This window comes from Ornithorhynchus anatinus, chromosome 1 (genome assembly GCF_004115215.2).
Source record: "Ornithorhynchus anatinus isolate Pmale09 chromosome 1, mOrnAna1.pri.v4, whole genome shotgun sequence".
Classification (NCBI taxonomy): Eukaryota; Metazoa; Chordata; class Mammalia; order Monotremata; family Ornithorhynchidae; genus Ornithorhynchus; species Ornithorhynchus anatinus.
Window position 1 is genome coordinate 63,860,655 of NC_041728.1, and position 24,922 is coordinate 63,885,576.

A 24,922-nucleotide genomic window follows, 5' to 3' on the forward strand; every position below is an offset into this window, starting at 1 on the left:
CTGCCTTGTCTTTGTGAAAATAAGCAATTATCTTAAAGGTATGTAAAATCAAACAGTAAGAGTAATAGACCATTTCTTGAGGCGAAGACTCACAAATACCCAGAGAAGGCAGTGAAAATCATGAGAAGCAGTGTGACCTAGTGGAAAGAGTATGGCCCTGGGGGTCAGAAGATCTGGGTTCTAAATCTGGCTCTGTTAATTGCTTGCTGTGGGACCTTGGGCAAGTCACTTGACTTCACCTCTCCATGTCTCAGTTCTCCAGTTCTCCCTCCTATTTAGACTGTGAGCCCCATGCAGGGCAGGTACTGGGTCAAATCTAATTAACTTGTACCTACCTAGAATGGTGTTTGTCACAAAGTAAGAGCTAAACAAATGCCGTTAAAAATTCAATGGCGATGCTCATTTTTGGCATTTAAAAATCAGCATTTTGAAAGTTGCCAATGAGTGCTTCAGCAGCATAAAATTTTTGAGTGCAACTAGGGATGACTTGAAATGCATTTCTCTTACCCGGTAGATTGGTTATGAGAATATTTTACTTTTGAATACTTGATCTTCACTTAGCATTCCAATTTTTTCTAAAAATGATTGAAGTGACCATCACATCTTCTATGCATTTGCCCTGGACATGTATATGAGAGCGGGAAGGGGATTTCAGCATGGCTCAGTGGAAAGAGCATGGGTTTGGGAGTCAGAGGTCATGGGTTCTAATCCCGGCCCCATCACTTGTCAGCTGTGTGACTTGGACAAGTCACTTCACTTCTCTGTGCCTCAGTTACCTCATCTGTAAAATGGGGATTTAGTCTGTGAGCCCCACATGGGACAACCTGATTACCTTGTATCTACTACAGCGCTTAGAATGGTGCTTGGCACATAATAAGCGCTCAATAAATGCCATCATTATTATTTATAAATTATGAGTACCTGGGACTGCTACAAAGGGAAATAAGCACAGAGGATAATTTGGCGGGGTAGAAAAGCTTCCTGTGACCCCTCGCCTGCTCATCCAGGTCAGTGCAAAGACTGAGTAAAGGTACTAATCAATCAAAGGTATTGAAGCGCTTACTGGGTGTCAAGCACTGTTTTAAGCGCTAGGATAGATACAAGCTCATCGGGTTGGACACAGTCCATGTTTCCCCGTGGGACTCACAGTCTAAATAGAAGGGAGAATAGGAGAACTGAAGCCCAGAGAAGTGAAGTCTGTTTATATTTGTATTTATTGTTGCATTGTACTTTCCCAAGCGCTCGGTACAGTAAGCGCTCAATAAGTACGAATGAATGAATGAATGAAGTGACTTTCCCAAGGTCACTTAGCAGGCAATTAGCAGAGATGGGACTAGAAGCCAGGTCCTCTGACTCCCCCAGGCCCTTTGCTTTTTCCACTAAGCCACCCTGCTTCCATACATGTTTCTTTCCCGCAGTGAGCTTACAGTCTTACAGTTACAGTACCGAATAAATTCAGCTGCTAGCTAAGGTCTTAAAATGTCCTGGCTGAGCAGTTTTTTCATATATGACTAGTGTATCTGTTCTACTCTCTGTATGAGAAGCGGCATGGCATAGTGAACAGAGCACAGGCCCGGGAGTCAGAAGGTGATGGATTCTACTCCTGACTGCCATTTGTCCGCTGGGTGACCTTGGGCAAGTCGCTTCCCTTCTCTGGGCCTCAGTTTCCTCATCTGTAAAATGGAGATTGAGACTCTGAGCCCCGTGTGGGACAGGAACTGTGTCCAACACAGTTTGCTTGTAAATTACAGTGCCTGGCACATAGTAAGTGCTTAACAGATGCCATTATTATTATTGTTGTTACTAACCCAGAATCTACAAGAGAAGTTAAATGCAGTTTTAAAACAACATCGGTCACTAGCAGCACACTGTTGCTTCTATCAGTTCAATGCAGAATGTTTAGAGTAAGCGAGCAAAGAGGTAGGCTGTTTGAAGAGCTCACTGTGGGCAGGGAATGTGTCTACCAACTCTATTATATTCTCACAAGTGCTTAGTTCAATGTCTGCACACAGAAAGCAGTCAATAAATACCATTGATTGACTGACTGAAGAGAATGCAAAAAGAAAGGGAGACTATTTAATTGACTAATGGAGTATTTAGTGGTCAGATAATTGAGCCTTAGTGTAGCTATGTAGTCTTCTGTGTAACCGTAAATTTCTGTAGCTACCTTATGCAACAATTCATTTTTGCAAAGCTAGATATTGTCAGCACTCATGAATGTTGTCAGCATTCATATATTTAGCTCTGGCATGTCAGCGCAAATAGCTTGCGAGGAAATGATTAGGTAAAATCTGATGTCCGTGAAAAATGCTTGGGGAAAACTGTCACGAAGACACTGAGGCAGTTCACGAGAAAGTTAATTGCTTTTCAAAGGAATTTGTTTAAAATGTTTTAACTGTGGCAGGGCTGCTGAACATTTTAGGAAAATACAGCATTGCCAGATGTTTTTAGCCAAAATCCATGAAAAGGAACACTGCTTTTCTAATTTTTGACATTTTTTTTTCTTGTATGTGTGTGTTGTTAAGTGCTTACTGTGTGTTAGGCACTGTTTTAAATGCTGGGGGTAGATACAAGCTAATCAGGTTTAACAAAGTCCCTGTCCCACATAGGGCTTACAGTCTTAATCCCCATTTTACAGATGAGGTAACTAGAGAAGCAAAGTAACTTGCCCAAGGTCACACAGCAAATGAGTAGCAGAGCCAGCAATAGAACCCAGTCCCTTTGACCCCCAGGCCCTTGCTCCATCCACTAGACCATAGTGCTTCTTTGTCATGATGTTCCATTATTTAAAAATTTTCTTTTGAGCTGAGCATCTTTTAATTTGGAGCTACAAACCTATATTTGAGTGTGCTCTTGGTGTTCCAAGATGTTGCACCTTACAATGGATTTTATGCTGGTGTAGGTGTGGTTAAAACTGCAGATCTGCTCCTAACAGTCCCTTCCTTCCTTCCAATACAAAAGAAAAAACAAAACTGTTTTTTGCTGTGTTCTTAGTTTGACCGGCTGCTCAGGCCAGGCCTTGATACACCCATCGGTGGAAGTTTCTAGAAGCCATTCCACCTGGGTCTTACCTGAACTACCCATCATTTGTGCTTGCTATTTGCAGCACCTGGGGCTGTTGTCAATATTGTTTCTTGACACAGTCTTCAGGTAAGCTTTGCTTAGAGAGAGCCATCTCCGACTGCCCCCTATCAGGCTGGGATACCAGCCACTGTTGTCTTATCTAGTAATGCCATTTATTGGTTTTTTTTGTTTGTCACTTTTTTTATGGTATTTGTTAAGTGATTACTATGTTCCAGGCACTGTACTAAGTACTGGGGTAGATGCAAGCCAGTCAGGTTGGACTCAGTCCATGTCCCACATGGGGCTTGTATTCTTAATCCCCATTTTACAGATGAGGTAACTGAGGCCCAGAGAAGTGAAGTGACTTGCCCAAGATCACACAGCAGACAAGTGGCAGAGCCGGGATTTGAACTCAGGTATTCAGACCTCCAGGCCCATGCTATTTTACTGGGCTTCGCTGCTTCTCAGTGGTTGCGCCTCACTGTTTTTTAAGAGATTTCCCCTTTCTTCGTGGATTATGATCATCCTACTCCAGCTCACCGTATGGTAGCTGTCTGGGAATGCTACTATTTTCCATTCTTCACCCTCTATATTTAGCTAAATTGGTTTTCAGGGAGTAGGGTTTCAGAGTTAACTGTGTTCCAGGATTTCAATTGTTTGTGTTACTATTTGCATGGCGTAGTGGAAAGAACACGGGCCTAGGAGTCAGAATGCTTTCTGTGTATAGAATACTGTACTAAGCACTGGGAAGAGTAAAATATAATAGAGTTGGTAGACATGTTCCCTGCCTACAAGAGCTTACAGTCTAGAAGAACTTAGAGTTGAGAAGAGCATGGGTTAGTGGAAAGAGTACAGACCTGCAAGTCAGAGGACCTGGGTTCTAATCCCAGCTCTGCGACTTTGGACAAATCACTAAACTTCTCTGTGCCTCAGTTCTCTCATCTGTAAAATGGGGATTAAGACTTGTAATTCCTATGGGGGACAGGGACTGCGTCCAGCCTGATTACGTTGTATCAACCCCAGTGCTTAATCTAGTGCCTGGCACATAGCTCATAACAAATACTATAAAAAATACCATAATACCATAATACCATAAACAAATACCATGGGCCATACCTGGGCCCATTGTCTTTCCACTAGGCCATGGAAATGGTACCACAAACAATGAAATCCTGAAACATAGCTCTGAAACCCTACTCCCTGAAAATCAATTTAGCTAAATATAGAGGGTGAAAAATGGAAACTAGTAGCATTCCCAGCAGCATTTTCTAAAGCATCAGAAATGTATTTTAACACCTTGCTTCCTGGACCCTTTTGGTCCCCCAAGTCTGGGAATGTAGAATAAGTAAAATATCATACAACTTTTTGCACAAACTTATTTTATTCACTTGGTGATAGCTCAAGCAAGATACCTCCAACTTTATTACATCTAGCCAGTCACTTCATTTGTGGAGAAGCCCAAGAAATATGGGTATACTTTGGGTATACCTTTTCAGACTCCCAGAATTTCTGGAGACATGTTAGAAGCTCTCCAATGATGCCAAATGCTTTTGTAAGATGTATAAAAGCAGGATTGTTCCCTATGCATATTTTCTTTTTCTGACGACTAACAAAGAACGTTTCTCCTATGCCACATTTAGTTTTTGGAACAGCATGGTTGGTAATATTTTTGCATATCTAGTCCATAAGTACTATGCCAAGATCGTGCCAGCAACAAAGTGCTATTTTAATTTCTACTAAAAGCTTTCCCAACTTTCTTCTTGAAAACGTTGAGATTTTTGAAATCCCACAGCATTTCCTTAGAGTTTAGTCTGCTGTAAATGCAGAAGATCTACTGTATTTTTAACTCTTTGGAAATCAGCTTGTCAGAGAGAAAAAGGAAAGGCATTGCCAGGTGTCATGACTGTCCTTTATAATAGAAACTCAAGTTGAAGAAAGTCTTTGGATTCCGGGAGATGGAGAAAAATTCCTCAAGTTGGTAAAATTGTTCGATGATAAATTTTTTCCTAACCGTTGAAATGAACCAAGCACATATTTGGAAACATTATTCTAAATTAGGAATAATTGTTTTCTATTGTAAGACAAGCTTCCAGTGTTTTTCGTGTTTAGCACAAAATAGCAGCTTTTGGACTCAGGGGAAAAATTACTACTTTAGCTCTTAAGCGGTTCTGTACTTTTCTCCCACTCCAATCTCATTTTAAATCTAAATTTTGCTAAAGAAAAGTAACCCTTAGAGGAGTAAAGTCATCTAATAAGTGTGGAGTAAGTTTGCATAAAGCATAGACATGTATATTTTAATGCAAAAGCATATTTTCAAAGATAATTTTATGTAATTCTTTTTTTCTCCCTGTTGCCTACAGAATCATCACTTTTTTCGTTTGTAAAGCATTTTCTATAAGTACAGTTCCCTGAGTGAAGTTAAACATGGTTTTAATGATTTAGGAAATTTCTCTTGAAGTTTTTCAGTTCCATTAATTTCTTTAGGTTTGATATTGTCTTTTTCCTTATTAGCTGTAGATTGGAAATAGAAACGTTCTCAGAGTTGGCACTAAGTTTCAGATTTCCAAAAATCTGATCTGCTATTCTAGGCCTTTTTTAGTTGTATTTGTTAAGCACTTACTGTGTTCCAGACACTGTACCAAGTGCTGGGGTAGATACACTCTAATCATCTTGGACACAGTCCCTGTCCTACATGGGACTCATAATCTTAATCCCCATTTTACAGATGAAGTAACTGAGGCACAGAGAAGTTAAGGGACTTGCCCAAGGTCACAGAGCAGACAAGTGGTGGATCTGGGATTAGTACCCAGGTCCTTCTGATTTCTGGGCCTCTGCTTTATCCAGGAAACCTCCCTGCATAATTATTTTTAAATGAAAGTTAGATGATGATGCCTAACTTCACCTCCACTCCAGAGAAAAGAGCATAAAGTACAACCCCACGAACCCTATATTTTAAACCTTATCTAAGAAACAGTGCATCTTTATACTTTCGACTTTATGTTAATGAAAGTCTTCTATTATTATTATCATTATAATGGTATTTGTTAAGCACTTACTATCTGCCAAGCACTGTTCTAAGCACGGGGTAAATACAAGCTAATCAGGTTGTCCTATGTGGGGCTCACAGTCTTAATCCCCACTGTACAGATGAGGTAACTGAGGCCCAGAGAAGTGAAGTGACTCCCCCAAGGTCATACAACAGAGAAGTGGTGGAACCGGGATTAGAACCCACATCCTCTGACTCCCAGGCCTGTGCTCTAGCCACTAGGCTATGCTGCTTCTAGACTGAAAGCTCCCTGTGGGCAGGGAATGGGTCTAACCAACTCCCTTACAGTGTACTGTCCAGGAGTTTAGTATAGTGCCCTGCACATAGTAAGTGCTCAATAAATCCGGTTGATCAATTGAATCTGAAATAATTTAAATTATTATTATTAATTTGTTTTAAATCTGCCAAGCATAGGGACAACCCCGAATTGGAATCCTTTTACAGACATCTTCTCAGAGTATGGAAGACTGAGGTGATGCCACAGGAGCTCAGAGAGGCCATCATCTTCATTAGCATTGTCAAGAAGAAAAAGGAAAAATGAGTCTACCACAGTTACATAGCTATCACTCCACTGCTGACAGGATTCTAGCCAGAGTCGTTCATTCAATAGTATTGATTGAGTGCTTACTGTGTGCAGAGCACTGTACTAAGCGCTCGGAATGTACAATTCAGCAACAGATAGAGACAATCTCTGCCCAGTGATGGGCTCACAGTAGAGTCTTTTTGCCCCAGCTCCAGTAGAACAGTACCTGACACATAGTCAGTTCTTGGGAGAGTACAATATAACAACAAAACAGACACAATCCTTGCCCATAATGAGCTTACAGGCTACAGGGAGAGGCAGGCATTAATACAAATAAATGAATTGCAGTTATAATAATAATAATGTTGGTATTTGTTAAGCGCTTACTATGCGCCGAGGACTGTTCTAAGCGCTGGGGTAGATACAGGGTAATCAGATTGTCCCACGTGAGGTTCACAGTCTTAATCCCCATTTTCCAGATGAGGTCACTGAGGCACCGAGAAGTTAAGTGACTTGCCCAAAGTCACACAGCTGACAGGTGGCAGAGCCGGGATTAGAACCCATGACCTCTGACTCCTACGCCCGTGCTCTTTCCACTGAGCCACGCTGCTTCTCCATATGTACATATGTGCTGTGGGGTTGGAAAGGAGGGATGAATAAAGGGGGCAAATCAGGGCGATACAGAAGGGAGTTGAAGAGTTTTGTCTTATGCCGTCGAGTCGTTTCTGACCCACAGCGACACCACGGACGTATCTCTCCCAGAACGGCCCGCTCTCCATCTGCAATAGTTCCGGTAGGGTATCCATAGAGTTTTCTTGGTAAAATACAGAAGTGGTTTACCATCGCCTCCTTCCTCACAGTCAACTTGAGTCTCCGCCCTCGACTCTCTCCCGTGCCGCTGCTGCCCAGCACGGGTGAGTTTTGACTTGTAGCGGATTGTCTTCCACTTGCCAGCCGCTGCCTAAACTAGGAATGGAATGGGTAGGCCTCTGCTTGACTCTCCCTCCCATAGCTGAGACTGGTAGGGTAATGGAAACTCTCCAGATGCGACCCTGAGAGGAGGAGTTGAAGAGTAATAATAATAATGGTATTTGTTAAGCACTTACTATGTGCAAAGTTCTAAGCGCTGGGGGATACAAGGGGATCAGGTTGTCCCACGTGGGGCTCACATTCTCAATCCCCATTTTACAGATGAGGGAGCTGAGGCACAGAGAAGTGAAGTGACTTGCCCACAGTCACACAGCTGACAAGTGGCGGAGCCAGGATTAGAACCCATGACCTCGGACTCCCAAGCCCAGAGCTCTTTCCATTGAGCCACGCTGGTTGCAAGCACTTAATAAATACCATAAAAAAAGTTATGCCCTGCATAGTCTTGGTATCAAATCCCAGTAGACATGATCTTGATTCTATTTATCGTGATTATGTTGTCTTGTTTTTGTCCTTCTGTCTCCCCCGATTAGACTGTAAGCCTGTCATTGGGCAAGGATTGTCTCTATTTGTTGCCAAATTGTACATTCCAAGCACTTAGTCCAGTGCTCTGCACATAGTAAGCGCTCAATAAATACTATTGAATGAATGAATCTTTATAATTTGGTTATGTATATGTTTCTCTGGGTGCAGGTATCTATGCACAGGGTTTAACACATTTGACCATTCATCAGTGATGAGAGAAATCAAAGAATTAGTTCATTTTATAAATACGTCCAGGTGTTTAATGTGAGGGGCTCTGATCTCACAGAACCCTGCATTAAGGAAAACTCTCTTGGTGCTATTCACCCAGTCCCACGCCGTGTGAATGACAACTGTTTCTCCTGACTCTGTGCCATGCTGTATCCATAAGTGTGTGTTGTTGGAAGGAGATTCCATAATCCTGCTGTTGCATTCTAGCCAAGAGGTGCAAGTGAAAGCATGTGTCCTGGTAGAAATCAGTGTATTTAATAATCACGGTGAAGTAAAGAGAGAATTGTGAGAGATGACCTCAACAAAAACAAATAGATGACCCCAATTTGGTATTCTGTGCGTATCCACATTGTGGCCAAACTGTTCATTCATTCAGTCGTATTTATTGAGTGCTTACTATGTGCAGAGCACTGGACTAAGCGCTTGGAGTGTACAGTTCGGCAACAGATAATGTTGAATCTGCTTCCTCAATTGTCTCTCTGCTCCCAACCCACACTCCTTGCGGCTGCCCAGTTCACTTTCTGGAAGCTTTGCTCATCACTCATCTCCCTGAGAAATTTTCCTGTGAATTTCCTGAGAATTTCCCATTTCCCTCAGTATCAAGCACAAACTTGGGATGGACTTCAAAACTCCCCACCGAGTTTCCCTGGCATGTATCCGCTTCCTTTGTCTAGTTTGCTCTCTTCAAACTGAACTCTAGTTTGCTCTCTTCACACTGAACTTGTTGTGGTACCTCACTTATAATTCCTACTTCCACACCTCGCCCACGCCATTCCCCCACCCTGCAACTCTTCTTCCTTATCCAAGCAGCGTGGCTCAGTGGAAAGAGCCCGGGCTTGGGAGTCAGAGGTCATGGGTTCTAATTCTGGCCCTGCCGCCTGTCAACTGGGTGACTTTGGGCAAGTCATTTCACTTCTCTGTCCCTCAGTTACCTCATCTGTAAAATGGGGATTAAGACTGCGAGCCCCACGTGGGACAACCTGATTACCTTGTATTCCCCTCCGGCCCCCCTCCCCCCAGCGCTTAGAACAGTGCCTGACACATAGTAAGTGCTTAACAAATACCATCATTATTCATCATTATTCAAATAATTCATTCAGTTGTATTTATTGAGCGCTTACTGTGTACAAAGCACTGTACTAAGCACTTTGGAAAGTACTATAAAGCAACAAACAGGCAGATTCCCTGCCCACAACGAGCCTACAGTCTAGAGGGGGAGACCGACATTAATGTAAACAAGTTAATTCATTACAAATAATTAAATAATTAGCCTCCAACAATCCTAGTCACATCAATCCACCAGCTACCTCTACTACTTAGACGTTTCTATCTTCCCCCAGCTGTATATATATATATATATATATATATATATATATATGTAAAAAAAATATATATATAATCAGTTGTGCAGCCAATTGCTTTTCCTTTTGTCCTATTGGTGAATAGGCGTCTATTCTGACCAAAACACTGAAAATAAATGAGAAACTACATGGCCTAGTGGAAAGAGCATGGGCCTGGGATTCAGAAGGACTTGGGTTTTAATTCCGGCTCTGCCGTATGACCTCGGGCAAGTCACTTAATTTCCCTGTCGCTCAGTTCCCTCATCGGTAAAATGGGGATTAAGATTGCGAGTCCCAGGTGGGACATGGACTGTGTCCAACTTGATTATCTTGTATCTACCCCAGAGCTTAGGCCACGATTCACTCATTGTAAGTGTTTAACAAATACTGTAAAAAATGTCTAACAGGAAATGTATTTTGAAATGCCATTTAGAGTTTTTTAAATTAAATTTAGTAGTCATATCCCATTCATGTCTTGGAATTAGAACTGGGTCTATTCCATACTAAGCAAAAATGAATCTTGAATAAAAAAGTAACAGAATGTCTTTGGATGCATGCTGCAGATTTGAATTTCTGTTACAGTCAGGGAGAAATGCTTTTAAAACCCTGCTTTAAGAAAGACCTCTTTTCAAAGTGGATCATTGTTTAGTTCTGAGATGGGGTTGAGGAAGTGTGGCGAGATAGAAAAGTTGGAAGTTTATTACTCACAAAGACCCACATCTCATGTCCATATCTCTACTATTTCCCCCACCTTTCATTTATTTTAATGTCCATCTTCCCCTGTAGACTCTAAGATCATTGTGGGCAGGGATGGTGTCTACTGGCTCTACTTTACTGTACATTCACAAATGTTTAATATAGTGTTCTGCACACAAGTGCCATAAAAATATTATTGATTGAGTGGAAGGGATGGGAGGAGAATCTAAGCTTGGAGGGCTTTTCTAATTTGACTGTATCCCTCGGAGCTGGTAGGGATGGGAATGAAGGGAAGAGGACAAGGGTATGGGTGGAAGAGATTCTTGAAAGTTACCTTCAAAGAACAACTAAACAGAACTTCCGGGGCACTGGAATGTCCCAATTTAAAATCATGCCTTGTTTTGCACAAAAATGTATTGGAACTGATTTGAAGTGAATTGCCCGCATTGTTTTCAGTATCCTTATAACAGAGCTGCTTTTCCAGTGCAGTTTGTTCTGCCTCTTAAAAAATGCCTTTTTGGTGCAAGAGGGACTTGGTGGTTAGAAAGATACAGTACTGGAGTTTGGGGGTGGGAGATAGAAGAAGAAGGAGCCAGGTTTGGGGTACCGGGGAACTGGAAAGTTTTTAGGAAGAAGAAAGGGAATAAATGAAGAAAGTGTGGTGGAAGGGTTGGATTTATAATGTAATTTTTACTAACCTACGGGGCCCAATTATTCTGTCGGGGCTAGTCCTGGAACACAACCTAAAAAAGGAAGCGACATAGCGTAGTGGATAGAGCGTGGGCCTGGAAGTCAGAAGGTCATGGGTTCTAATCCTGGATCTGCCACTTGTCTGCTGAGTGACCTTGGGCCTCAGTTCCCTCAACCTTAAAAAAGGGATTAAAACTGTGAGCCCCATGTGGGACAGGGACTGTGTCCAACCTGATTTGCTCATATCTGCCCCAGAGCTTAGTATAGTGCCTGGCACATAGTAAGTGCTTAACAAGTAGCATTAACATTATTATTATTATTAAATTGCTTGTAAATCTATTGAAAAATGTGCCCTATGATACAGTCTTTATGATACTTCCTTGTTTTCAAGGAACACATCACGGCTATTTTAATTGCATGGCCTACTGAGAAGACCAGAGGCCTAGGAGTCAGAGGACCTGGGTTCTAATCCAGATCCGCCACTTGTCTACTCTGTGACCTTGGGCAAGTCACATAATAATAATAATAATAATAATGTTGGTATTTGTTAAGCACTTACTATGTGCAGAGTACTGTTCTAAGTGCTAGGGTAGATACAGGGTAATCAGGTTGTCCCACGTGAGGCTCACAGTTAATCCCCATTTTCCAGATGAGGTAACTGAGGCACAGAGAAGTGAAGTGACTTGCCCACAGTCAAACAGCTGACAAGTGGCAGAGCTGGGATTCAAACCCATGACCTCGGACTCCCAAGCCCATGCTCTTTCCATTGAGCCATGCTGCTTCTCTGCTTCTCTGCCAAGTGGGGATTGATACTGTGCGGTTCATGTGGGCTTGAACTGTGGCCAAACTGATTTCTCCAGAGCTTAGTACAGTACCTGGCACTGAGTAAGCACTTAAGAAATACCACACTTATTTTCTTTTCTAAATATCCCTAACCTGTCTTATGGATAGACTCTAACTGGATTGGAATCACATTTGCTTCCTCTTCAGAGTAAAAATGAAATAAAAGTAATATTAAGATATGTTAAATATTTTGTCTCCCTGGGTACGCTGGACCCCTTAATTTTTATTAGGAGTATCAGAGAGGAAAATGTATTTGTTGAAACAATTGTTTCTAAATTGGATCATTGTTAATTCAGTACAAAACCTTTACTAACTAAAGATTTAAACCCTTCACGTCACTACTGTAACCCAAAGTGAGTTTTACAGATGATAATACTGTACTGTTTGCTGACAACAGTAATTTTTGTATTGATTCTAATGGTCATCCTCAACTGAATATTTTTTCAATCTCTTTTTTAAGCTTACTCCTCAGGTTCATGATGAACCAATGATAACTAAAGATATATACGAGGTTGCCATCTCATTGATCCTATTTTTCGATGATTTGGAAATGCAAGAAAATGGGTAAGAGAAGAATTTTGCTTTATTGCTTTCTGAAAATTGTCATTAATGCTGTAGGCTGCTACAACTTGAAGTTATGACTTCAACTAATTACACCTTGCCTCTTTAACTATTAATAGTTCCTTGAAATTATTTAATTTGATTCATCGGGCTTTGATTGAAGTCCTGGAATTCTTTTTTACTTCTAAATAGACTTAAAAGGCTCAATCGCTAAAGCCAAGCCAAGTGGAAATTTTGGACTGGTAGTCACAAAAGCTTGGACATAATGCCTGAGGCTGGAATTGTATCTGCTTTACAAAGATGCAGAAGGCAGACTATTCTTTAGGCTTTAATCATTCTTAAATCCTTCTTTTGCCTATTGCCACTGGATATTCACATTTCATAGGCTTATCATCTGTTCTATATAAACGTGTTTCCTCTTGTTTGCTTTGAAGCTCCCTCCTTCAAACTTCATTTATGCCTCCTTATTCTCTTTTGAACTTTGCTTAATAATTCTATTCCCTCCACTCACACCAATCATTATTTTGTCTACTTCCAACATATCTCTTCTCAGCTTTACCCTTTCTCTCACACCCTCTCACCTGACTCAAGGGCAGAAATTGTCAGAATTTTAAATACCACATACTTGACTATTTGCAATACTTGAGAAGCAGCATAGTGTAGTGGATAGAGCATGAACCTGGGAGTCAGAATGACATGGGTTCTAATCCAGCTCCACCATTTGCCTGCTGTGTGACCTTGGGCAAGTCACTTAACTTCTATGGGCCTTTGTCAGTTCAATACCTATAAAATGGGGATTAAGACTCTGAACCCCATGTGGGACAGGGACTGGGTCCAACCCGATAAGTTTGTATCTACCCCATTGCTTAGTACAGTTCCTAGTGCTTAGTACAGTTCCTGGCACTTAGGAAGCACTTAACAAATACCATAAAAAAGCTCTTATTGAGCACCTAATAAAAACCATTGGTGGATTGATTGATTAGTTGATGAATGAAGAGCTTGCTTACACAGGGCAAAGTGTACTTTTCACTAGTAGTCCTAAATTATGCCAGATTCATTTTTTAATGTATCTTGTTAAACAGAGAAGCTTTTGAATTTTTTTTAAAGACCCTACTCCTACTCCCCACCCAGACTGAATCTGAAAAGAAACACAAAAATCTTGTCGGTCTTTTCTTGATTGTCTCCTGGGGAACTTTGACAATTCTTCGGTCATCTGATATGACTGCATACAGAAAAACATAAGGGAAATCCAGGTCCTCTGACTCCCAGACTCGTGTTCTTTCCATTAGACCATGCTGTTTTTCAGCATTGACTGTCAGTGAACTGTTAGTATCTTCCCCGTTATTAATAGAATTGGTATGTTTTTAGGAATGAGATATCTAGGAGGCTTATTCATTTTTAAATGCTACCTTTTTTTCTTTCTTTTTTCTGTGGTTTTCCCTTCTCTCCGATCTGGAAAGTATCCAGGGTTTCTTGAGGTAATGGTTTTTACCTGTTTTACCTAGCTCTTATATGTTGTCTTTTTCACTGCAAAATGGAACCTTCACTTTCAAACCAAGTTTTGGATTGATCCTGGACCTACCCCAAGTTTAGGGTAAACTTAGGGTAAACTAAGCTAAATTTAGTTTAGTACCCTAAACTAAGCAGTTTTACATGAATAATGATAATAATAATATTAATGATGATGGCATTTGTTAAGTGCTTACTATGGGCCAAGCACTGATCTAAGTGCTAGAATAGATACAAGGTAATGAGCTTGTTCCACATGGGACTCACAGTCTTTATCCCCATTTTATAGATGAGGTAACTGAGGCACAGAGAAGTGAAAAGACTTGCCCAAGGTCACACAGCTGACAAGTGGCAGAGCTGGAATTAGAACCCATGACCTTTGACTCCCAAGCCCGGGCTCTTTCCACTAAGGCATGCTGCTCCTCTGAGCAATTCTGTGCCAGCAGGTTGCTGTGATGTTGAGTATTAAGTTAGGTATTTGCAAACCCTCAAAAGGAATGTGAAAATAATAACCAAAATGCAACAGAAATTTATACAAATAATCTGATTTTACCAGAGATAAAAAAAAAATAAAACAGTTATCCTGAATGTCAAATCCATACTTTACCAACTAGGTGTCTCCTCTTCCACATCCTTTTGCTTTGTCCTCTCTCTCTTTTATGCCAATGAGCAGTTTAGTGACTCTTTGGGTCCAAAAACGACGTGTTCTACAACCTTCTCCTCCAACCATTAAATCTTAGAATTTGGGCAATAAAAAGTGATAAGGACTCTGGAACCAGACAGCCATTATTAGAATCCTAATTTTCTTTAGACATATTTCTGTAGACTGAATAAAATGGAGAACAATGGGTTTATGTGATCTTACTCGTATCATTCTTTTTATATCAGGGACCCGACCAAGTCAAGTTCAAGATTTTTGCCAGAACGTAGTAGCGTGTTGGTATTTTTGCCAGGTGAGTGACACTTTAAAAAAAACTTGGACTTTAATTTAGCGGGAGGAGTGGATAAAGAAAGTGTTTGGCTATCAGGCTTTTTGGAAAAAGATGTCTTCTAGCTAATGTGAATCAGAAAAAGAAAGCAAATCTTAAAGCTCAGTGTTCTCTTATGAGGCCTCTGCCTGAGATTTGTGGCTTACAAATCTTTTTGAACCCCCCTACTTTCCATGCCTCAGTCCTTACAAGGGCTCCTGTGATCCCCTAATCCATCAATCAGTGGTATTAAGTGCTTACTGAGTAATAATAATACTAAAGATGGTATTTGTTAACCGCTTACTATGTGGCAAGCATTGTCCTAAACTCTGGGGGAGATGAACGCTAGTCAGATTGGATACAGTCCCTGTTCCACATGGGGCGCACACTCTTAATCCCTATTTTACAGATGAAGGAACTGAGGTCCAGAGAAGTGAAGTGATTTGCCCAAGGTCACACAGCAGACAAATGGCGGAGATGGAATTTTAACCAGGTCCTTCCTTCTCCCAGGCCCTTGCTCTATTCACTAGGCAATGCACAGAGTTGGAAGACACATTCCCTACCCACCAGGAGTTTACAGTCTAGGGGGAAACAGACATTAAAATACTTCTACACTAAAATAATTGCAGGCCACTGTGTTTCTGTTTGGCATCTAACAAATGTGGAGCAGAGCCATTGGGTTGGGAGGGCTCATACCTCAGTAGCAATTTCCTCTTAGATAAAAACAACTTTTCTTTTCATATTCATTAGTTGCATTTGATATATTCAATGCAACCTGGAAGATTTTGCTGCAACTTAGGTCATAGCCCTTCTGGCAAGCCTAAAGATTTTTGAACCAACTGCAAAACTATGTAGATATCTTTTGAGCAAATACAGGCACATTTAAAAAAAAATTGGCAACTTAATTTTGGTGTTAAATACTATTTTGACCTATTTTTATTTTTGTATTTATGGGCAGTGGGGAAAAAGGGAAGTCTAATAAATATGAGAAACAGCATCATATTTGAATAGGAGGGACAGATTTCTCTGTATTAAGTGAATTGGGCAGAACTACTTTTCTTCTCTGACATGTATTGTGATTTCAATGTAACATAAAAACCTATTGTTGAACTTTAGTATCTCGTTTACAGGTTTAGCTGAAATAAATCACTTGCTTGAATTACTTACAAACGTGGTTCGCAAAAGGTAGGTTAAAGTAATTTGAAGGGAAAATTTATTTGTCTTGGAAAAGTTCATTTGCTTGTGTTGCACAATACTGTAATTCCCTGTCAAAACAAGGAGCAGTCTGTCATGTTGTAAGGCTTATGTATAACTATGTAAAACTACAATCTGGTTAGACATTTGCTTGGTCCTTTTTTTTTTTAAGATTGCAGGTGTATCCACTTCATTCAAGTGTGACTTTGGAAGAACAGAATAATGTCTTTTTATCTCCTGTCCATGGTTATCGAAAGGTAAGAAAATTGGGAAAAGAAGGGCTTATCCTAATTTTGACACTTGCCTTTCGTTTGACCCTTGGCAGGTCACTTACCTTATCTGAAAAATGGGGATAAAGTAGCTTTTCTCTCTCCCTCTTAGACTGTGAGCCCGGTGTGGGAAAGGGTCTGTATTCAACCTGCTTTTATTATATTTCCCCCAGTGCTTAACAAATGCCATTATTATTCCTAATAATAATAATACTAATGTATGAAGTACATTTTGACTCGCAATATTTACTGACATTAATATTTCATTTTATTTTCTGAAATTTTTTTATGACATTTGTTAAATGCTTACTGCGTGCAAGGCACTATACTAAGATCTGGGGGTAGATTCAAGCTAATCAGGTTGGACAGAGTCCATGTCCCACCTGGGGCTCACAGTCTTAATCCCCATTTTTACAGATGAGGGAACTGAGAGAAGTGAAGTGACTTGTCCAAGGTCACACAGCAGACAAATGGCAAAGGTGTGATTAGAACCCAAGTTCTTTTGACTCCCAGGCCCATGCTCTGTCCACTAGACCACACTGCTTATTGATTTGGTTATCTGTATTATCTGAGACATGCAAGGCCATGGTTTTTTTTTTTAATTGAGTATTTTACTGAGTATCAAGCTGTTAAAAGATTTTACTTTTTGCAGGGTTGGGTTTGGAAAACTCTCAATAGTGGCTAAGGCCATTATGTGTTAAAATATGGGATTAGCATAATGTGCCGATAATGTCAAGGATAGAAAATGAGTGACAGAATCAATCCAGTAATATTTATTAAGTACTTACTGTGTTCAGAAGCAGCATGGCCTAATGGATGGAGCACAGGCCTGGCAGTCAGAAGGATCCGGGTTCTAATCCTGGGCCTGCCACTTGTCTGTTATGTGGCCTTGGGCAAGTCACTTCACTTCTCTGTGCATCAGTTACCTCATCTGTCAAATGGAGATTAAGACTTTGAGCCCCATGTGGGATTCCTTAACTTCTATTTTTAACCACTCAATCTCCAAGGGCTCCTTCCCCTCTGCCTTCAAACATGCCCACGTCTCCCCCATCCTAAAAAAACCCGCTCTTGACCCCACTTCCCCCTCCAGTTATCGTCCTATCTCCCTACTACCCTTCCTTTCCAAAATCCTAGAACGAGTCGTCTACAATCGATGCCTAGAATTCCTTAACTCCCATTCTCTCCTAGACCCCCTCCAATCTGGCTTCCGTCCCCTCCACTCTACCGAGACTGCTCTCTCTAAGGTCACCCATGACCTCCTTCTTGCCAAATCCAATGGCTCCTACTCCATTCTGATCCTCCTTGACCTCTCTGCTGCCTTTGACACTGTCGACCATCCCCTCCTCCTCCATACCTTATCTCACCTTGGCTTCACGGACTCTGTCCTCTCCCGGTTCTCCTCTTACCTCTCTGGCCGATCATTCTCGGTCTCCTACGCTGGAGCCTCCTCCCCCTCCCATCCTTTAACTGTTGGAGTTCCTCAAGGGTCAGTTCTTGGCCCTCTTCTGTTCTCCATTTACACTCACTCCCTCGGTGAACTCATCCGCTCTCACGGCTTTGACTACCATATCTACGCAGATGACACGCAGATCTACATCTCCGCCCCTGTCCTCTCCCCCTCCCTTCAGGCTCGCATCTCCTCCCGCCTCCGGGACGTCTCCACCTGGATGTCGGCCCGCCACCTAAAACTCAACATGAGCAAGACTGAGCTCCTCATCTTCCCTCTCAAACCTGGTCCGCTCCCAGACTTCTCTATCACCGTGGATGGCACGACCATCCTTCCCGTCCCGCAGGCCCGCGATCTCGGTGTCATCCTTGACTCGTCCTTCTCGTTCACCCCACACATCCTATCCGTTACCGAGACCTGCCGGTTTCACCTCTACAATATCGCCAAGATCCGCCCTTTCCTCTCCACCCAAACGGCTACCTCACTGTTACGGGCTCTCGTCATATCCCGGCTAGACTACTGTGTCAGCCTTCTCTCTGACCTCCCTTCCTTCTCTCTCGCCCCGCTCCGGTCTATTCTTCACTCCGCTGCCCGGCTCATCTTCCTGCAGAAACGATCTGGGCATGTCACTCCCCTTCTTAAACAACTCCAGTGGTTGCCTATCGACCTCCGCTCCAAACAAAAACTCCTCACTCTAGGCTTCGAGGCTCTCCATCACCTTGCCCCTTCCTACCTCTCCTCCCTTCTCTCTTTCTGCCGCCCACCCCGCACGCTCCGCTCCTCTGCCGCCCACCTCCTCACCGTCCCTCGGTCTCGCCTATCCCGCCGTCGACCCCTGGGTCACGTCCTCCCGCGGTCCCGGAACGCCCTCCCTCCTCACCTCCGCCAAACTGATTCTCTTTCCCTCTTCAAAACCTTACTTAAAAATCACCTCCTCCAAGAGGCGTTCCCAGACTGAGCTCCTCTTCCCCCTCTACTCCCTCTGCCATCCCCCCTTTACCTCTCCGCAGCTAAAGCCTCATTTTCCCCTTTTCCCTCTGCTCCTCCACCTCTCCCTTCCCATCCCCACAGCACTGTACTCGTCCGCTCAACTGTATATATTTTCGTTACCCTATTTATTTTGTTAATGAATTGTACATCGCCTCGATTCTATTTAGTTGCCATTGTTTTTACGAGATGTTCTTCCCCTTGACGCTGTTTAGTGCCATTGTTCTCGTCTGTCCGTCTCCCCCGATTAGACTGTAAGCCCATCAAACGGCAGGGACTGTCTCTATCTGTTGCCGACTTGTTCATCCCAAGCGCTTAGTACAGTGCTCTGCACATAGTAAGCGCTCAATAAATACTATTGAATGAAAGAATACGGACTGTACCCAACCTGATTAGCCTGATTAGCTTTTATCTGCCTCATTACTTTACACATAGTAATTGCTTAATAAATAGAATCATTATTATTATCATTAATATTATTCTGAGCACAGTATTAAGTGCTTGGAAGAGTTCAGTAGAAGCAGAAATGATCCAATCCCAGAAGGAGCTTAAGATCCTGCATGCCATTGATGAATTAATTAAAATCTAGCAGGGAGACAGACATTAAATAATTTACAATTAGGAAGAAGTGCTCAAATAAGATAATATGGAAAGTGACCTGTACAAAAGTGCAAGAGAAGTAGAGAGTGCTAGATTTCTGAAGTTGTGGAGAAAAGCTGAGATGACAAGTAGGTTATGACCTTTAAAAAAGAAAAACTAATTGGGAAGAGCCTTCTAGGAGAGGTGGGATGTCAGAAGAATTTTAAAGATCGGGAGAGCTGTGGTCTGTTGGATTTCCAATGGATTTGAAGGGGGAAGGAGTTCTCAACAGGGGGAAGGAGGAAAGGCAATGAAGATGAACATGAAGCACGATGAGAAGGTCAGTGAGCTTGGGAGAAATAGGTAATGTGAGCTAGGGTGTAGTAAGAGAAGAGAGTTGGATAGGTAGAACATAGAGAAGTGAAAGCCAATAGAAGAAATGTATGTGGCTAACCATTATATGTTTCTGAGGAAAAATGTGTGCAGAATGAAATTTTAAAAAGATGAACCTGAATAGCAAAGCGAAGGACAGATGGAAGAGAGAGAGACAGTGAGGCGGCTGATAGGGTCGTCTAACCAGGTGTGCCTGGATTGGAGTGTTGGCCATTTACATGGAAAGGAAAGGGCAGATCTTGGAAATGTGAGGAAAAAGTTGGCAGGATTTAGCAACAGATTGTATGTGAGAGTTGCGAAAGGGTAAAGAATACAAGATAAGATCAAGGTTGTGGGTTTTGGAACAGTAAGTATAGTAGAGGTGGGAAAGTTAGGTAGAGGAAAGGGTTTGGGGGAGGAGGCGAGGATATGGGTTTTTGACATGTTGGACTTAAAGTGGCTGACTGAAAGTGATTTGCAGGCAAGAGGAAATGCCAGATTGCAGATAGATGGCGAGGGCAGGGCTAGTGAAATAGATTGAGGATTCATCCCAGTCGGAGGTACAGGGCTCTGCACACAGAAGCAGCATGGCCTAATGGAAAGTGCGTGGGCTGAAAGTCAGAGGACGTGTGTTCTAATCCCGTCTCTGCCTCATGTTTGCTATGTGACCTTGGGCAAGTCACTTAACTTCTCTGTGCCTCAGTTACCTCATCTGTAAAATGGGGATTAAGACTGTGAGCCCCATGTGGGACAGAGACTGCGTCCGACCTGATTACCTTGTATCTACCCCAGTGCTTAGAACAGTGCTTGGCAGGAAGTAAGCACTTAACAAATAACACAGTCATTATTATTATTATTAGTAAGTGCTCAGAAGATATTTTTGACTGAGTGTGCACTGTTCTAGCTGTTAAGAGGAGTCATATTACTATCTGGGTCAGACTCATGGTTCATCCAGGTCCAAATTCTATCTCTGGCAGAAACAACAGGATACTTGGAATAACCGAGTCATAGCTACCCTCTGGTCATCTTAGGAATGGAGGGCAGGTATTGGGTCTACTAACTTTATTGTCTTTGCCCAAGCAGGCAGTACAGAGTACAAGCTCCGCAAATACCCCTGTTTGATCGTCTGATCATTCAACAGCTTTCAAGAGAAGCAGCATGGCTCAGTGGAAAGAGCATGGGCTCGGGAGTCAGAGGTCATGGGTTCTAATCCCGACTGAGCCACTTGTCAGCTATGTGACTTTGGACAAGTCATTTAACTTCTCTGGGCCTCAGTTACCCCCATCTGTAAAATGGGGATTAAGATTTTGAGCCCCACGTGGGACAACCTGATCACTTTGTATCCTCCCCAGCGCTTAGAACAGCACTTTGCACATAGTAAGCACTTAACAAATGCCATCATTATTATTATTATTATTATTCTTATTGTTCAGATGCCCCTTTTACATCCTTAATTTTCCCTTTAGTGAAGAGTATAGACCGCGCGCCTGTGGTTGGGTTAATTCAAACCCAACAATGCTCGGCACATAGTAAGCGCTTAACAAATACCAACATTATTATTATTAAACCCCTGTGGTATTCCAGGAGCTGCTTAAATGATGGAAAGGATGTATGTATGTGGCAGTGAAAGAGGAGGAAGAGGGCATTTTAGACAGAAGTTGAATCTTGAAGGTGGAAGTGGAATGATAAAATGAAGTGGCTCAAAGCTGTGCCTTGTGGGAGGAGTGGGGATTCAGGGTCTTTATCAGAATATTCTGGGGCATTTTAGCAAAGCAATTGGTAAAAACAGAGGTTAAGATGAGAAGTCCATCCAGCAATTTAGGGCTGTAGGAAGCATTCATTTAAAAAGGGTCGGAAACCTGGCCTGAGCAATTAATAGGGGATAGAATACAACCTCGTTGGCCGCAAGGAAAGAACTGAATGGATAAGAGTTGGGATTCAAGGCGTTAAGCCTTGAATTAAATTTGGCTATTTGAACTCAGAGTGGAGTCATTTTGAACGCTGTGTTTGTATGCTCAGATGATGCTCATCTGAGAGCGTATCGCCACTGTACAGTGCAGAAAGTCACCAAAACCTGATACCACTTAGAATGAAAAGAGTCTTGATTTGAGGATGTATAATGAATTCAAGCCTATTTTTCAGAACTAATCTTTCCATTTAGATCATTTAAATGATTCTGTAACTCGAGCATTTGGTGTCCAATGAACTCGCCCAAGATGTAATTTTTTTCTTTGTTACTCAGATCATTTTATCTACAAATATTGCTGAAAGTTCTATAACAGTTCCTGATGTAAAATATGGTAAAGTACTTTCCTATGTTATACAAAAAAGCCAACATAATTTGCTCTTTGATGGTCTTGATGACCTTCTTGGTGCATATTTTTAAAAACCCGATGCCACGTCTCCCAAGTTCTCTAAGACCTTGGAGTATTAAAAGATACCAGGAATGAGAATGATATGCTAGGCCTCTACATCACACTGTTTTTCATTTTCTCCAAGTCTTTCATGTATTTCATTCATTCATTCGAATTTATTGACCACTTATTGTGTGCAAAGCACTGTATAAAGCCTCTGGGAGAGTACAATACAACAATAAACAGAAACATTCACTGCCTGCAAGGACCTTACTCTCCCAGTCGATGACTCGAATAATTTTTACTATGAGCCAACATCCTGTTGGCTCAGTGGAAAGAGCACGGGCTTGGGAGTAAGAGGTCATGGGTTTGAATCCCGGCTCTGCCACTTGTCAGCTGTGTGACTGTGGGCAAGTCACTTCACTTCTGTGCCTCAGTTACCTCATCTGTAAAATGGAGATTAAGATTGTGAGCCTCATTTGGGACAACCTGATTACCCTGTATCTACCCCAGCGCTTAGAACAGTGCTCTGCACATAGTAAGCGCGTAACAAATACCAACATTATTATTGTTACATCCAGTACGTTGCTCTCAGATCTGACATGAAAGTCATGGGCAACTCCCTTCCGTTGTCAGACAGAGAGATTTGCTCTACGCACTTGCAAATCTCCAGCAATATATCTGTATAGAAAGAAAGATTTGTTATGATTTCCCTCCCCAGTATTGTCACTCAGTACTGAAAAGTAAAATTTAAATTGCTTGGATTTTTTTTTTTAATCTCAAATTTTGAAAGTTGTACAGTTGGGAGCATTCTACCCTAACCTAGGGTTCCCCATTACTTATGTAATAGTGTTACATAGCTCTGTTGTAAGGAGAGTGTGTAAAAATTTTCACACATATTTTTTTTTTATGGCAGTCATCGATTTTTGTTTGACTCGAACGCTAGTTTGTGATGAAGACACTAATTATCAGAGTCTGAGGCTGAGTTGGGCTTCTAAAATCAGCTGTGAGCAAAGAAAAGGTAAGAGACCAATAAACAAGCTTTTTATCATCATGAAATAATGGACCAGAGCTTGGTAAATTGGAAAACAATTTCTGTAATAAATTCTATTAATATTACTTCTACCTAGTGTAAGATAGAGTCTGTAGAAGCTCTGCTTTTTCCCTCAGGCTTCAGGTGTTCTGTTTCAGTCCCTAGGATTAATTTCCAAGTGATTTAATGCCAATTTATACCAAGGAAGTACTTTATTTACTTATTGGAACTGTGGCCTGAAGGAAGGTGTGGGACTGGAAGTCAGAGACACGGATTCTAATCCAAGCTCTGCCACTGGCCTTCTCTCTGAATTTGGCAAAGTCACTTGGCTCCCCAGTGACTTCATCTGCAAAATGGGAATGATGGATATCTGTTGTCCTGATCTCTTAGATTATGAGCACTTTGTAGGATCAGGATTGCATTCTCATCTAGTTACCTTGCATTCACTCCAACATTTAGCATAGGGTTTTAGCACTTAGTAAATGCTTCATAAATACCACAGCTTACTGATTCATCTGGCAGTGTTTTTCCTGAAGTAAAACAAAATCTTTAATTTAGGGGCCTGGAATGACTTTCAGTAGCATCGATTATGGAGTAACACTATTTTAAGGGCAGTTGCTAAGAACACTTGTGCATTAAACCTATTTAGGAATAAAAATGTTGTACATTTCCAGCAGGAAACTTGCTGTCATAGATTTGGACGTTATTTATTGTCAGAGGCATCCTTTAAAGATATTTCTTATTTGTAAAGGTCGTGCCGGACGTGTTTCTAAGGGCTACTGTTACAGGCTAGTATTTAAGGAGTTCTGGAGAAACAATATACCAGATATTGCAGTTCCCGAGATGTTGGTAAGAAACCGCTTTTAGCTGAAAACTATTCTGAGTGCATTATGGTTTGCTTGAAATTGTCCATTGCAGACACTGGGAGAGTTTTTGTTTGGTCCATGCCAGACAGAGGGGAATTGAGGGAAATGGGGAAGAGGTGAGGGGTTTGAGGCCCGTGCTTGGATGGGAACCGACCGTGGTCATTCTTCTATATAATCTCTCCTGTTCCCATCTCCAGAACTGGCCTTTGGGGGATTCCCTCCTGTGCTCTGTTCCTTAAGCTTCTGTTCCCAAGACTATGCTACTCCTCCTGCTTCCAATGCGGGGGTCTTACCCCCTCACTTCTCCCCATGTGCTGTCTGCCACCTGGGCTGGATTAGCATGACCTAGTGGATAGAGCATAGAGTCAGAAGATCCAGGGTTCTAATCCCGGCTCCGCCCCTTGTCTTCTCTGTGACCTCGGGCAAGTCACTTCACTTCTCGGGCCTCAGTTCCCTCTTCTGTAAAATGGGGATTGAAACTGTGAGCCTCATGTGGGACAAGAACTGAGTCTAACCCAATTCATTTGTATCCACCGCAGTGCTTAATACAGTGCCTGGCACAGAGTAAATGCTTAACAAATACCACAGTTATTATTATTATTATTATTGTTATTGCTATCATTATTATCATGAGTGCTCACAAGTCCGCAACCTTTGGGCCCCAGAAAGCCCAGCCGTGACCCTCTCTCACATGACCTTACCCGCATGGCGTTGACAGATAACAGGGATCTCTCTGGCTCTCCCCACCTCTCCCCACCCGTGACTCTACTCATGTACAGTGATCACTTGAAATGTGTCCCCTTTGTAAAGGCGAAGGAAGGTGCAGAAAGAGAGACTGCGTGGAGCAATGTGCCCTAAGAGGCCAGTTTTGGCCCTCAATGCTACCCCAGCACGGCCACATC

At 42.0% G+C, this 24,922-nt stretch overlaps 1 protein-coding gene and 1 non-coding gene across 4 annotated transcripts in view; one reads left to right on the top strand and one right to left on the bottom strand.

The window, feature by feature from the left end:
• The window catches only part of TDRD9 (tudor domain containing 9), a 107,430-nt gene that overhangs the window by 35,076 nt on the left and 47,432 nt on the right, over positions 1–24,922 (top strand). For 2 of the 3 annotated variants that reach the window (XM_029067841.2, XM_029067852.2), the window contains 8 exons: positions 12,342–12,445; positions 13,903–13,920; positions 14,840–14,904; positions 16,050–16,104; positions 16,286–16,370; positions 22,010–22,067; positions 23,038–23,142; positions 23,906–24,003. In XM_029067841.2, the coding sequence (XP_028923674.1) occupies positions 12,342–12,445; positions 13,903–13,920; positions 14,840–14,904; positions 16,050–16,104; positions 16,286–16,370; positions 22,010–22,067; positions 23,038–23,142; positions 23,906–24,003 (588 nt within the window). The remainder of the gene's footprint in view (positions 1–12,341; positions 12,446–13,902; positions 13,921–14,839; positions 14,905–16,049; positions 16,105–16,285; positions 16,371–22,009; positions 22,068–23,037; positions 23,143–23,905; positions 24,004–24,922) is intronic. The other variant, XM_029067848.2, reaches the window with a different exon arrangement.
• On the bottom strand, positions 7,557–7,694 carry LOC114815580. The gene has a single exon (XR_003763378.1). It is a non-coding gene; the product is annotated as a small nucleolar RNA SNORA7 (small nucleolar RNA).